At 47.0% G+C, this 14,603-nt stretch overlaps 3 protein-coding genes across 4 annotated transcripts; 2 read left to right on the top strand and 1 right to left on the bottom strand.

Annotated features, from left to right (window-relative positions):
- Positions 1-96: 96 nt before the first annotated feature.
- cct3 (chaperonin containing TCP1, subunit 3 (gamma)) lies at positions 97-7,497 on the top strand. Its single transcript, XM_084032238.1, has 14 exons — positions 97-190; positions 1,706-1,767; positions 2,009-2,059; positions 2,165-2,227; positions 2,770-2,866; positions 2,937-3,054; positions 3,511-3,697; positions 3,799-3,948; positions 4,140-4,272; positions 4,658-4,739; positions 4,820-5,000; positions 5,522-5,767; positions 6,938-7,069; positions 7,254-7,497. Exons 1-14 carry the CDS (start codon positions 163-165, stop codon positions 7,344-7,346), a joined length of 1,623 nt encoding a protein of 540 aa, XP_083888364.1. The 5' UTR covers positions 97-162; the 3' UTR covers positions 7,347-7,497.
- A 381-nt stretch (positions 7,498-7,878) lies between these two features.
- Positions 7,879-10,532, top strand: glmp (glycosylated lysosomal membrane protein). Its single transcript, XM_084032239.1, has 7 exons — positions 7,879-8,026; positions 8,545-8,709; positions 8,987-9,085; positions 9,237-9,401; positions 9,485-9,703; positions 9,790-10,058; positions 10,177-10,532. Exons 1-7 carry the CDS (start codon positions 7,904-7,906, stop codon positions 10,349-10,351), a joined length of 1,215 nt encoding a protein of 404 aa, XP_083888365.1. The 5' UTR covers positions 7,879-7,903; the 3' UTR covers positions 10,352-10,532.
- Positions 10,533-11,585: 1,053 nt separating this feature from the next.
- jtb (jumping translocation breakpoint) lies at positions 11,586-14,092 on the bottom strand. Of its 2 annotated transcripts, none has more exons than XM_084032242.1 (6): positions 13,928-14,092; positions 13,230-13,528; positions 13,018-13,058; positions 12,855-12,937; positions 12,679-12,758; positions 11,586-12,228 (listed from the first exon to the last, which is right to left on the bottom strand). In XM_084032242.1, exons 2-6 carry the CDS (start codon positions 13,316-13,318, stop codon positions 12,072-12,074), a joined length of 450 nt encoding a protein of 149 aa, XP_083888368.1. In that variant the 5' UTR covers positions 13,319-13,528; positions 13,928-14,092; the 3' UTR covers positions 11,586-12,071. The 2 variants fall into 2 exon arrangements, with proteins under 2 accessions (XP_083888368.1, XP_083888367.1); XM_084032241.1 differs by having other exon boundaries at positions 12,855-12,940; positions 13,928-14,090.
- Positions 14,093-14,603: the final 511 nt, after the last annotated feature.

The following is a 14,603-nucleotide window of genomic DNA, read 5'->3' as shown; positions in this document are numbered from 1 at the left end:
ATGCTGCTCAATGCTCATTGGTGTAGGCGCCTGTCTATCATATTGATCCCCTCGTGTGATTGGTTGGGTTTGGAGTTGTCTTCCCGCCCCTGCGCCTTGAACCCTCCCTCTTCAGCCTCCGAGAACCTTCCAGGACGAAAGTGTCTCGTACGCGCTGTCAAAATGATGGGCCAACAGGTTTTAGTGCTCAGTAAGTATCCGAAAATTATTTAAACGTATTCTTTAAACGTTTGGCGTCCGCGCGGCGGCCGCCGGTCGCCGCTTCTCGCTCCGGTTCGTCGCCGTTTACCGGCCAGAGCCGCCCGGCTGCGACACAAAGCCGAGACCGGTAGCTACAAACCAGCGGCGGAAGCATGTGCGCTAACCGGGCTAACTGTTAGCATCAATGAGCTAACAGCTTAACCCTACCGGTGTTAGCATCGCTAGCTCGTATCGTACGTTCCCAGCGTGGCGAGATGCTATGCTACGCTAATACATCCTCGTTACTCAGCCGGAAGACAGTAGGGTTTCCGCCGTCCGTAACACGTCCCAGACTTTGTCAACAGATCCATACATTTATCAGATAATCTTATAAATCACCGCTTAAAACCCCAACGTGCGGTTATGTGTGACTCATGGAAATACTTCTCCTTCCGGCTGATTCATTTTAAAACCGCTCTTCTTTGAACGACATTTAACGGGAGAAGTTAACGGGCAGTAGGCCGCAGCCTGTCGACCACCGCAGCCTGTCGACCACCGGCACCACGCCTCTGTTTAAGTTGATGCCTTAGCTTCGTAGCTCTAATGTCACGCTAAATTAGAGCAGAGCTGGTGTGTCTAGTCGTAGCTAACAGTGCTAATGTTTGCTAGCCGTGCTAATGTTCGCTGATACACTTTAATCCCTCGTTGAGGCGGCCACGCCCTCACTGAACGGCTGCTGACGGATCGATTACATGTTGTATTGATGCGTTATGATGGCGTCTCATAATGGTCATCATTACATGTAGTATTGTTTTAACACAGGGTTGGTACGGTGCTGGAAATCCTTGAAAACACTCGAATTTCAGTGTGGTGTTTCCAAGGTGTGAAAGTGCTTGGATTTAGACTAAAGGTCTTGAAATGTGTGTTGTATGTGATGACATCTATGATAGAACAGAGAAAAGAAGATCTCCATATTTGAGGGACTGAAAACAGCATTTTCTGACATTTCTTTATGAAAAATGACTTTTGATGATGAACAGATGATGAAAATAGTTGGTGATTATATTTCTGTGGATCTGTTAGTGGAATTAGTTTTCCTTTCATTTGTGGTCCTTCTGTAAAAAGCTGTCTCCAAACATCATGTTGGTTGTTTAGAGGACAATAACATCTCATTTAATGGGATGAACAAGTGACATAATAAGTAGACTGAATACTGACCATTGGATTGGTACAAATATGGAGTTTACCACAGCTGGAAGGGGCTGGAAAAGCATGGAAATGCACCTTGAAATGCTTGAATAGTGCTTGGATTTGACTGGATAAGGTGTAGGAACCCTGTTATATGCTGCAGTTTTATTTCGAGTGAAATTAAAAATCACGGTAAGACGTCAGACCTGCCTCATGTTCATCTGAATGGTCAGCTCTTATTTCATTAAACTCTTCAGACAGTTTGATGTTTGAATATTCATTTAAATGTTTAGTTTAATGTGTGCTTGTTTTAACTTCCTGTCTGTTTCCTCTGCAGACCAGAACATGAAGAGAGAGTCGGGGCGTAAAGTTCAGGCTGGAAACATCAACGCTGCAAAGGTCAGTTCCTGCCCTATGAGGGCTGGGTCTCCAGGGCCCCGGACCCCCACGAGGGATGCAGGATAAATCTGGATTTTCCTTTTTTTAATCTTCTCGTCTTCTTTCTTGTAGAGATTTCTCATGATATCACAACATAGACGATACATGAAGCTCTCTACAGAATGAAAGACCAAATGTTAGAGAAGAAAATAAGCAGTCAGGATCTCATAGTGGACTGGGTCCATCTCTCTTTGTGTTTCAGACCATCGCTGATGTGATCAGGACCTGCCTCGGCCCTCGGGCCATGATGAAGGTGAGACGTCTTCAATAAATAATTAAATCCAGTCAACCAAGTCCTCCATTATCCATGAATTTAGAGGATCCCATAAATCTAATCAACCTGGTTAATTGTGTGTAGATGTTGCTCGATCCCATGGGAGGAATCGTGATGACCAACGATGGAAACGCCATCCTCAGAGAGGTGAGGACGCTGTTCATCATGTTGTTAAGGGCGCTGTAGTCTAAAGTCTATATCTATATGTTGTGTGTTTTTAAATCGACACATTAATCCGACATTGTTACAGCGACTTGTTCAGATGGTCAGGTGGCCCATGATTGGTCGACACCACAGGAAATATAGATACCTGACAGGCTGCTCAACCAGCAGGGCCGATGACTTCCACGTTACCAGTCTCTGGTTCCTCCACATAGTCTGGTCTCTGGACTAATGTGGGCTACTATCTAGACCTCTGGGGGACCACAGACAGTCTCTGGTTCCTCCACATAGTCTGGTCTGGTCTCTGGACTAATGTGAGCTACTATCTAGACCTCTGGGGACCACAGACAGTCTCTGGTTCCTCCACATAGTCTGGTCTGGTCTCTGGACTAATGTGGGCTCCTATCTAGACCTCTGGGGGACCACAGACAGTCTCTGGTTTCTCCACATCTGGTTTCTTGAGCTTCAACTCGTGTGAATAAACAAATTTGTCGTATTTGCATTGACCACTGTCTCCATGGCAACAGATCCAGGTCCAGCATCCTGCAGCCAAGTCGATGATCGAGATCAGTCGCACACAAGACGAAGAGGTGGGAGACGGGACCACGTCCGTCATCATTCTGGGTGAGTTTTACCGTCATTTTGCTTTTGTTGTTGTAGCACATGAGTCTGACCCCCCCCTGTCTGTCTGTAGCTGGGGAGATGCTGTCCGTAGCGGAGCAGTTTCTGGAGCAGCAGATGCACCCGACTGTTGTCATCAGCGCCTACAGACAGGCTCTGGAGGACATGCTGGACACCCTGAAGGAGATCAGGTACACAGGTCTCCGGTCTTTTATTGTGAAGAGACACCTTCAGTGTAAAGGTGTGTTCACAGCAGACACGTTAAGATAAAGTAGTTAGACTTCATGAGTCTTAAAGGGCCAGCTGTGAGGTTCAGTGTGATGTCATCATCTCTAAATAAGGACATAAGTGTTTGTTACTTCCTCTTTGAACTGAAGCCGTTCTCCGAACCCGTCTGTTTGTTGGGATTTAATATTCAATAAATACATGACTCATTATGAGATACATAAATAGGTATTTATATTTACATTTATTTACATATATATCAACTGTTATTTCATGATTTATTTTTTAATGTATTATCATTCAAATATGTTAAGACGTGAGGTCCAGCAGCACGCAGAATAAAACATAACGACCTCCTGTCGAAGCCACCGTCCTGTCCCAGGGTTAGTGGATGACCTTTGACCCCCCCTGTCCCTCCCCAGCACCCCCGTGGACACGGCGGACCGCTCCATGATGCTGAAGATCCTCCATTCGGCCATCAACACCAAAGCCCTGAGCCGCTGGTCTGAGCTGGCCTGTGGGATCGCCCTGGACGCCGTCCGCACCGTGGAGCTGGAGGACAATGGCCGCAAGGAGATCGACATCAAGAAGTACGCCAAAGTGGAGAAGGTACTGCTTCCTGTCCCGTGGCGCCCCGCGCTCTCCTGGTACTTCCTGTGGTAACTGTGGTGGTAAGGGTTGCCGTGGTAATGCTGCTGTGGTGTGTTCAGGTTCCAGGCGGGATCATCGAGGACTCGTGCGTGCTGAGAGGGGTGATGGTTAACAAAGACGTGACTCACCCGAGGATGCGACGCATGATCAAGGAGCCCCGGATCATTCTGCTGGACTGTTCTCTGGAGTACAAGAAGGGGGAGAGCCAGGTACCCTAGACCCCCACAGTAGACCCAACAGTCCTTCACAGGGTCCTTTAAGGATCCCACCGATTGTCTCACTGTCCATAACAACATGCTGCTACACATCAGAAGATGTAGAACTGTGACTTTACTACTGAAGTGTGACTTAACTCCCTCTCTCCCTCTGTGTGTGTGTGTGTGTCTGTGTGTCTGTCTAGACGGACATAGAGATCAGTAAGGAGGAGGACTTCAACAGAATCCTGCAGATGGAGGAAGAATACATCCAGCAGATCTGTGAGGACATCATCCGCCTCAAACCAGACCTGGTCTTCACTGAGAAGGGGATCTCAGGTACACACACACTGCTGCAGGTCCGGGTCCCAGGCCTGGTTCACATAATGGGCATTATGTCAAAGTCAGCTTTGTCAATTCTACAACATGTGCCAGACATACAGAGGAATCGAAAATGCATTTCTCCCCGACCCACAGTGCAATATTACAAATATATGTACAATAAATAAATAAAATAAATTCTAAGTAGTGCAAAGAGAAAATAGAAAAACACAAAAAACTGAATAGTGCAAAGAAAATAGAAACACAGGAGATGAAAGTATGCAATGTAATGGACAGACTGAACAATGTATAAACTATATAAATATAAATAAAATTGCAACAATTAAAGGCACTGATGAAGTGAATTTCAGTGGAACGTTAATGAGTGATGTCGTGGTTTCAGATCTGGCTCAGCACTACCTGATGAAGGCCAACATCACCGCCATCCGCCGCGTCAGGAAGACCGACAACAACCGCATCGCCAGGTAACTGCTCACCTGTAGCCAATCAGCTCTCGGCAGACGCATCGAGCAGGTCACATGACTTGTGTGTGTCTGTCTCTCAGGGCGTGCGGGGCTCGCATTGCCAGCCGGACCGACGAGCTGCGTGAGGAAGACGTGGGTGTGGGGGCAGGGCTGTTCGAGGTGAAGAAGATCGGGGACGAGTACTTCGCCTTTGTCACCGAGTGCAAGGACCCCAAGGCCTGCACCATCCTGCTGAGGGGGGCCAGCAAGGAGATCCTGGCGGTGAGGACCCCTATTCATGATTCACACAGACCTCCTGGTCAAATGGTCCTCATTTACATAGCACTTTTTATCCAAAGCGCTTTACAGTTACGACTGTCATTCACCCATTCATTCACACACCGACGGTGGAGTCAACCACGCAGGGCGACAGCCAGCTCGTCAGGAGCAATTAGGGGGAGGTGTCTTGCTCAGGGACACCAGGCACTCAGCTAGGAGGAGCCGGGGATCGAACCAGCCAAGCCGCTCTACCTCCTGAGCTAATCCCCCCCCCCCCCCCCCCCCCCCCCCCCCCCGTGGTCCCCATTAAAGGACCATCCCAGTCTAGTTCTGAACCCCTTCAAAGGACCATCCCAGTCTAGTTCTGACCCCCTTTAAAGGATCGTCCTAGTCTAGTTCTGACCCCCTTTAAAGACCCCTCCCAGTCTAGTTCTGACCCCCCTTTAAAGACCCCTCCCATTCTAGTTCTGACCCCCTTTAAAGACCCCTCCCAGTCTAGCTCTGACATGGTCTGGTCTGTCCAGGAAGTGGAGAGGAACCTGCAGGACGCCATGCAGGTGTGCCGTAATGTGCTGCTGGACCCGTTCCTGTTGCCGGGTGGCGGTGCCATAGAGATGGCCGTGTCGAAGCGTCTGATGGAACGTTCCCGCGCTCTGACCGGTGTGGAGCAGTGGCCATACCGCGCCGTGGCCCAGGCCCTGGAGGTGATCCCCCGGACCCTGATCCAGAACTGTGGAGCCTCCACCATCAGAGTGCTCACGTCACTGAGGGTACGGCTCCATTCGGTCAACAACTGTATTTACCAAGGCAACAACCTTGTTTATCATGTCAACTTTATTTAGCAAGTCAACAACTTTATCATGTCAACAACTTTGTTTATCATGTCAACATTATTTAGCATGTCAACGACTTTATCATGTCAACAACTTTGTTCATCATGTCAACAACTTGATTTATCAAGCCAACAACCTTGTTTATCAAGGCAACATTATTTATCAAGTCAACAACTTTATTTATCATGTCAGCAACTTTATTTATCAAGGCAACAACATTATCAAGTCAACAACTTTATTTATCATGTCAGCAACTTTATTTATCAAGGCAACATTATTTATCAAGTCAACAACTTTATTTATCATGTCAGCAACTTTATTTATCAAGGCAACAACATTATCAAGTCAACAACTTTATTTATCATGTCAGCAACTTTATTTATCAAGGCAACAACCTTGTTTATCAAGGCAACATTATTTATCATGTCAGCAACTTTATTTATCATGTCAGCAACTTTATTTATCATGTCAGCAACTTTATTTATCAAGGCAACATTATCAAGTCAACAACTGTATTTATCAAGGCAACATTATTTATCAAGTCAACAACTTTATCAAGGCAACAACTTTATTTATCAAGTCAACAACTTTATCAAGGCAACAACTTTATTTATCATGTCAGCAACTTTATTTATCATGTCAACAACTTTTTTTATCATGTCAGCAACTTTATTTAGCATGTCAACAACTTTGTTTATCAAGTCAACTTTATTTATCATGTCAACAACTTTATTTATCATGTCAGCAACTTTATTTATCATGTCAGCAACTTTATTTAGCATGTCAACAACTTTATCATGTCAACAACTTTGTTTATCAAGTCAACTTTATTTATCATGTCAACAACTTTATTTATCATGTCAGCAACTTTATTTATCATGTCAACAACTTTATCATGTCAACAACTTTGTTTATCAAGTCAACTTTATTTATCATGTCAACAACTTTGTTTATCAAGTCAACTTTATTTATCATGTCAACAACTGTATTTATCAAGGCAACATTATCAAGTCAGCAACTTTGTTTATCAAGTCAACTTTGTTTATCATGTACCTTTTTGTTAATCATGTCAACAACTTTGTTTGAAACTTTATTTAACTTCTTCAGGCCAAACACACTCAGGACAACAGTGTGAGTTGGGGTGTTGATGGTGAGACAGGCTGTCTGTCTGATATTACGTCTCTGGGTATCTGGGAGCCGCTGGCAGTCAAGGCCCAGACCTACAAGACCGCTATGGAGGTCAGAACGCACCACATACTACTACTGATACTCCTTCTACTGATACTACTACTACTACTGACACTCCTTCTACTGATACTACTACTACCGATAGGGATAATTAGTGATCGATAGATAAGATACTGTTTGCTGACGTCACTTTAACTCTGTCTCTCTCCCCCTCTCTGTCTGTCTCTCTCTCCAGACGGCCATCTTGTTGCTGCGTATCGATGACATCGTCTCTGGTCACAAGAAGAAGGACAAAGAGGATCAGATGGGAGGACAGGGAGCAGAGTAAATCCACCTGCTGGATCCAAATCCACGTGGACCCAGAGCCACATCAGAGCCACCCTTCCAGTCAATGTGTGTGTGTGTGTGTCCGTGTGTGTGTGTGTGTACCAGACGACTTGCTGCAACGTAAACATCAATAAAGTTGTTAACCTTACAAACTTGTTTTTTTTTCTGTTTACTTCAGTAAAAGTACAGAAGTATTATCATCCACATATACTTGAAGTCATAAAAGTGCTTACTCTATATCTATTTATACACACACGTGTGTGTATAATATATACGAAAAAAATGACATGTATGTCGAAAAGTCATAGTGTGTGTGTGTGCGCGTGTGTGTGCGCGTGCGTGCGCGCTGTAGGCCCTCCAGTTAGGGACCACGCTGCTGTAAATGAAAGTCTTTGTTAATAAAGTTTTTAAGGGATGTTCAGTCATGAAGGAGGCCTCTGGCTGGTACTTGCTGCATCGTTGGCTGGATTAGTTCTTTCAGAACAGTAGAGCCAATCAGAGGCAGAGAAGGGCGGGTCAGGGAGGGTTGGGTCATGTGACCTGCGCCGCCGCAGGACGATGACAACAAAGATGGCGGCTGTGGAGGAGAAGCGGAGCGGCGGAGTTTCTTCTCTCGTGTTTCTGTGGTCGCTCTGGAGTTTGGGTCAAAGTTCGTTCAGCCGAGAAACTTCGAGAAGAAACGTGAGTAATATATATAAATATACACATTTATGTATGTATGGCGTATGTTTACTGTCGAGTTGAGAAACAGCTGACTGACCGGAAGTGAAACTCCTTTTCATTTTCTTCTTTGTTTTCTATGAAACGACATGAAAAAAAGTGATATAATTAACAATAATGTGTAAACAAGCAATACTTTAGTACTGGAGTATTATCAAAGTTTGTATTAGTACATATATGTGTATATATATATATATGTGTGTGTGTGTGTGTGTGTGTGTGTGTGTGTGTGTTTGTTTCTGACACTCTTGAAATCCTCTTCAGTGTAAATGTGAAGACATTCACTTATTGATTGTCTTGTCAGTTAATTTTGATTATCGATAAATTATGAAAATCATATTTACAAAGAAAAAATAACAAATTCGTTTCAATAACATCAAATTAAATATCGCTTTTGTTCCCTGCTTGAGTTTAAATCTTCAGAGATCAATGAGCGGTCTTTGTTTTCTAATCAATCAGTCACTGATTGTCTCCTCCAGCTGACAGTGGAGTTGAACCCCGGCTTGCCGTCGCCTCCCCCTGGTGGCGACCTGCTGCACGTGAGAGCCGTGGGAAACAACGACACGCTGCACTTCCTGTTCTGCAGCCAGGGGGCGCCGACGCTACTGCTCGTCCACACCAACACGTCTTCTTCTACTGTCACGGTCCGTCTCGTCATCGCCACGCTGTAACACTTGGACTTTAAACTCATGTAGATTCACAACGATGCTACGTCTGTAGTTTCATTATTATTAGTTATTATTTTCTCATTAACTACAAACCAAAGTCGCTAGTTGGTCCACCTGTACATACAGGTTTCCGTGGTAACCGGTCTTTTGGTTCATGGACCAGCATGGTGCCATAAACCTCTCCTGACTGGCTGCTTCCCGATTGGTCGGACCGTCACTGATCATGTGATGTTCTCGGGTTTTTCTCTCGCAGGTGAACTGGACTCAGTTTCTGGCCCGTAACACCAGCGGCAGCCTGAAGGTGGAGCCAGAGAGCAGCGTGCTGTACAGCAGCGCCGTCGTTATCAGCCGGGTCAGAAGCTCCGCCCACCTTAACCCTCACTGCAGGGTTGGGGTCTACCCGAACCCGGACCCTGACCCTGTAGCTCGATGATGCAGAATGAAGGTTTAGATGAAGACCTTTACTTTGAAAACTGAACTGCTTCCTGTTTCCTGTCTCCCAGCTGTTGGAGTACGATGACGTGAACGACACCGCCAGGCCGACCTCTGACCTTTTCCCTCCATATGAGCTGCAGGACTTCACCTGGTCTCGTCTCAACCTGTCGGGTCCGAGCGCTCGGCTCTGTGGAGCTGCCGCCACCTTCGCCAGCGGGTCGCTGTGCCTGGAGGTCAGAGGTCAAACCATCACAGTAACATCATGTGACCTCTGACACGGTTGGTTGTAGTTTGATGTGTCTTTTCTTTCCTCCAGCTCTCGGTATTTGAGTTGGAGGGGCGTGATCAGTCCTGGCCCCGCCTCCTCCACACAGCCAACTCCTCACAGCTGGCGGTGTGGCTTAATGGCGTGTTGCCACGGGCAACGCGTTCCAGGTTCCTCCTGGAGCTGCAGGCGGTGGGTGGGGCTTATCCTCTGAACAGCGTGGAGGTTCATCGGTCGATCGACGACGAGTTCACGCCATCGATATTCAAGGTGATTGATGACGACAGCAACAGGAAGTCGTTTCCTCTGTTATGGTGTGAATGTGCTGGAAACCATGTTGACCTCTGACCTCGCAGGTGTCCCGGTGGGTGTCCTCGGGGAATGGCAGCTCCGGGGTTGTGGGTTACGTGCAGTGGAAGCCGGTGGCGTACCGGCGGCCCGAGCCGGCTCTGGAGGACGCCGTGCCGTGTCAGCACTCGGACCCGCGGCCTCAGAGTGGCGAGGCGGCTGCGGCGGCGTCCGGACTGATCCGAGCGTTCTACGCAGAACCGGAAATGTTTGGACTCAATGTGAGCTTCGGCCTCGCAGGAGAACCGTTCTACAACAGCACCAAGTTCCTCCGCTGGTTCGTTGGGTTCTACTTCCTCTTCTTATCATATATAAACATTATATATAATTTTATTATGATTATATTATATCTATTATTATAGTTCATACTAAACGCAGTGTGGCGCCCCCTACAGGACGCTGCTGGTCGGCTCTGGTTCTCCTCCGGTCGACTCCTTCTCCCCGCTGGTTCTCGCCATGATGGCCATCGGTCTGGGAACTCCCATGATCCTCTTGGTGCTGGGCGGAGTCTGCGTCTGCTTCAAGAAGAAGGCTGCTGCCACGGCAACAAGCTACCAGCGCATCAACTGACAGCCGGGCCGGCCAATGAGAAGCTTTGTTTTGAAAGACTCGATGATGGAGGTGACAACACTGTCAGTCAGCCAATCAGGATCCACAGAGTTTTTTTTTATTTTATTTTTAATGTCTTTACTTGTTTCAGTGTTTTGTTTTTTAAAAACATTTTTAAGATGATTAAACATTTATTCTCGTTGTTAAAGAGAGTCATTTAGTAGCGAAAATCAATGTCTTCATTCATAAATATGCCCTCATATGTGTATAATTACCGTTGCCAATAATCTGATTTATCCTCGTAAGTGAAGAAGAATTTCTGTATTAAAGTGATGGTTCGGAGTAAAATGTACCCTAGGTCATTTCCACCATGACATCCAGCCAAATACCCCCTCAGAAGCATTTTTAGCGATGGTCAGCATTGGTCAAGATAGGGCTATCAGCCGAATGGCTTAGTACTGGCACGATGGTACATTATGTATATCTGGTAAATTACCCCACTAACAATGAACTCACAAAAACGAGGCATTTGAAAGTTTGTAAGAACACCAGGAGCTTATTTAAAAGAACACTTGCCTGATAGCTTCTATCCTCGGCTGCTAACGCTACCGCTGCATCGACGCCACTTCCGTGTTTACCCAGCTGTTGCCGTCACGCGAGAGTATGAAAAAGTTTCGCTGAATTTTTATAAATGCTTGTATTATCAGGTCAACAAGTGAATTCAATTTACAAGATATACTCTCTGTACCATAGCGCTAGTACTAAGCCATTCGGCTGATAGCCTAATGTTGACCATCGCTAAAAATGCTTCTGAGGAGGTATTTGGCTGGATGTCATGGTGGTGCATTTTACTCCGAACCATGGCTTTAACATCGTGCTCAGGAGGAAAACCTATATAGTTGAAGACTGTAACCGCCGGAGGGACATAAAGGCCGGAACGTGTTTCCGTTCAGAGCCAGCGGGCCTGAAAGGAGATCCTCATGGCGCCGTCCGGCCGGCCCGGCTTCCCCCGGAGTGGACAGCCACATTCACGGAGCTTTTCATCCGCCCGTGGTGCATCCATCCCGGACAGCAGTGCGCCCGCTGCCCCCTGGAGCTCCTGGCCTCAGTGTTGTAGAGCAATAAGCACTTTATATGCACGAATAGGGCTTTATGGGATTACTTTCGGCGGCCGATGAATCAAACGCATAGGGTTCTGAATCTGTAGCAGCAGGTTAATGGTTCTGATCACGAGAAGAACAGAACACAGAACAGCTTCTTTGGTGTGTTCTATGAGTGAACGGAGCTTTATTTCAGGTTCTCTACTTCAGTTCCTACAGAACGTCACTGTTGGTTCTCATCATTTATACGGCAGAAAAAAAAAATTTTTACAGTCAAAACCTGAAGCTAATAAAATGCGTGTCTTTGAATCCAGCTTGTGCTGCGTTCAAAGACATGTAGACATTGAGAGACACGTTACCAACGATGAGGTCCTGGTTTGGGATCACCAGCGTGTCACTCAGCTGATTCTGTGTGACATCATTATGCCGTGAAATCATCGTTATGGATCATGTCAATCTTTCTAAATGTAATTCTAAATTCCTTGAATTAAACCTTCTAAACTCTGCTGGTCTGGGTTCTGGGTTTCCCTTTCACCTCCAAACAGTCCAGCGCTCTGCAGGTTTTTCTTTAATCCGGATCCCTGATGGATCTCACAGTCTGGATCATGTCAAAAACCCTCCTTGGCACAGATCTCAGGGTCCTAGATGGACTCGATTTGGCGGCGGACCTTCTCAGAGGCGAGGCGGTCCAACCAGCGCTGACGGACCACCACCAGGATCCCGAAGACCACCGTCAGACCCAACATGGCTGCCTCGAACTTCCAGAAGAGGTGTTCCTCCATCACGGCGGAGCGACAGCTGGGGGGGGGGGGGCATACTTAATCAATATCATGATTGATCTTTAACTGGAGAAACTGACCTGAGAGACACGTAGGAGAGGACATAAAGACACGTAGGAGAGGACATAAAGACACGTAGGAGAGGACATAAAGACACGTAGGAGAGGACGTAAAGACACGTAGGAGAGGACATAAAGACACGTAGGAGAGGACATAAAGACACGTAGGAGAGGACATAAAGACACGTAGGAGAGGACATAAAGACACGCAGGAGAGGACATAAAGACACGTAGGAGAGGACGTAAAGACACGTAGGAGAGGACATAAAGACACGTAGGAGAGGACGTAAAGACACGTAGGAGAGGACATAAAGACACGCAGGAGAGGACATAAAGACACGCAGGAGAGGACGTAAAGACACGTAGGAGAGGACATAAAGACACGCAGGAGAGGACGTAAAGACACGGACCTCTTGTACTCGTCTTTGTTGGATCTGGTACAATTGACCCTCTCCACGTATCCCGTCAGTCCACAGGACGACCAGGACCTCTGACACACACAACAACAACGTTAGCATCACAACAACGCTAGCATCACAACAAGCAGCAGCTGATGAGGCGTTCAGGGACGGGGTTTTAAACTCACACTCTGAAAAGCGTTGCACTGAGCACACTCTGTCGTCACCACAAAGTCTTCCTGCAGCCAGCAGGGGGCGACCACCTGTTTCACTGCTGCAGGGAACAAGAAGAAGGTCAGAGGTCAGAGACCTTCCTGTGCTGTTGAAAGATCCATTGTGATTGGTTCGTACCTGAAGGTTTCTCCTCACTCAGCAGAGCTGCTCCAAACACCCTGAAACACAACACACGTGACCACCAGGGAAACAGCGCCCCCACAGCCCAGCAGAACCAGTTCAGGTGGAGAGTGGTACTGCAGCAATAGACAGAGAGGCTTCCAGAGCAAAAACACACTGAAAGATAATAAATCCAGAGGAAGGAACCACCTGACCTCTGACCTACTGACCTGAGGGAGACCAGGCCCCAGAAGAGAGCGTGGAGGACGAGGACTCGAGGACGAAAACACGCCACGGGGATCCGACAGTCGCTCTCCATCAGCCTGCCCCTCCACCAGGACGCCACTAGAGCCACCCTGAACCTGATCCTGATCCCTGACCCCAAACCTGATCCCGATCCCGGTTACTACTACCCAGCTGTCTGCCTCTCGGTCCTGTCTGTCTCTGAGTTCTGTCTGTCTCTCGGCCCTGTGGTCCGTCTACATGGTGGTCTGACTCAAAGTGGTTTCGGGTTCCAGGCTGCAGAAACCTGGAAGATAAAACAGATCAGTCTGATCAACATCATCCTGTTGATCAATAACATGTTGATCAACCTCCTTCACAGCAACATCTCTCTCTACCCAGTGGACTACAGAGTGAACCCTGAACCCTGAACCCTGTGGACTACAGAGAACCCAAAACAAAGGCATCGTCGTTAGCAGCGCGGAGAACGAGCTAACCCTGGTCACATGACTCTACCAAACTGAATGACGCGATGTTTGACGTCAATAGCAATCTAACGTAGGATGTAAACTACACATTATTCCTCATTTACGACGTGTGACGTCTCCTGAGGGAACAACGCTGCTAACGCAGTTAGCCTGCTAACGCATTTACCAACAGTCCATGCTAACGTTAGCTTAGCTGCGCACCGGGTCCGAACACTCACCGCGACCCGCCGAAGCAGCGACCATAGCGGCCCCGGGACCGGAAGAGGGACGCAGAGAGACCGTTTAACGTTAAATCTAGCGAGTAACGGCGCGCTGACCGAACCGCAGCCCGAGACCGACTGCTTAGCGTCCAAGAACACTTCCGGTACACGTTGTTCACAACAAGAGCGTCAGCGCGTGAGATAACACTTCCTGTAAGCGATTTTCAAAATAAACTCGCCTTAGCGTGAAACAGTAATCCCGGTACACACTTTTCATAATAAAAGCGCCGTGTCCACATACACTCAACAAAAATATAAACGCAACACTTTTGTTTTTGCTCCCATTTTTCATGAGATGGACTTAAAGATCTAAAATTCATTCCAGATACACAATATTACCATTTCTCTCAAACATTGTTCACAAATCAGTCTAAATGTGTGATAGTGAGCACTTCTGCTTTGCTGAGATAATCCATCCCACCTCACAGGTGTGCCACATCAAGATGCTGATCTGACATCATGATTAGTGCACAGGTGTACCTTATACTGTCCACAATAAAAGGCCACTCTGAAATGTGCAGTTTTGTCTCACAGCAAAATGCCACAGATGCCACAAGCATTGAGGGAGCGTGCAATTGGCATGCTGACAGCAGGAATGTCAACCAGATCTGTTGCTCATGCATTGAATGTTCAT

Source organism: Eutrigla gurnardus, assembly GCF_963514095.1.
Source record: "Eutrigla gurnardus genome assembly, chromosome: 17".
Classification (NCBI taxonomy): domain Eukaryota; kingdom Metazoa; phylum Chordata; class Actinopteri; order Perciformes; family Triglidae; genus Eutrigla; species Eutrigla gurnardus.
Note: the sequence above shows the minus strand (reverse complement) of the source record. Positions and strands in the feature narration are given on the sequence as shown.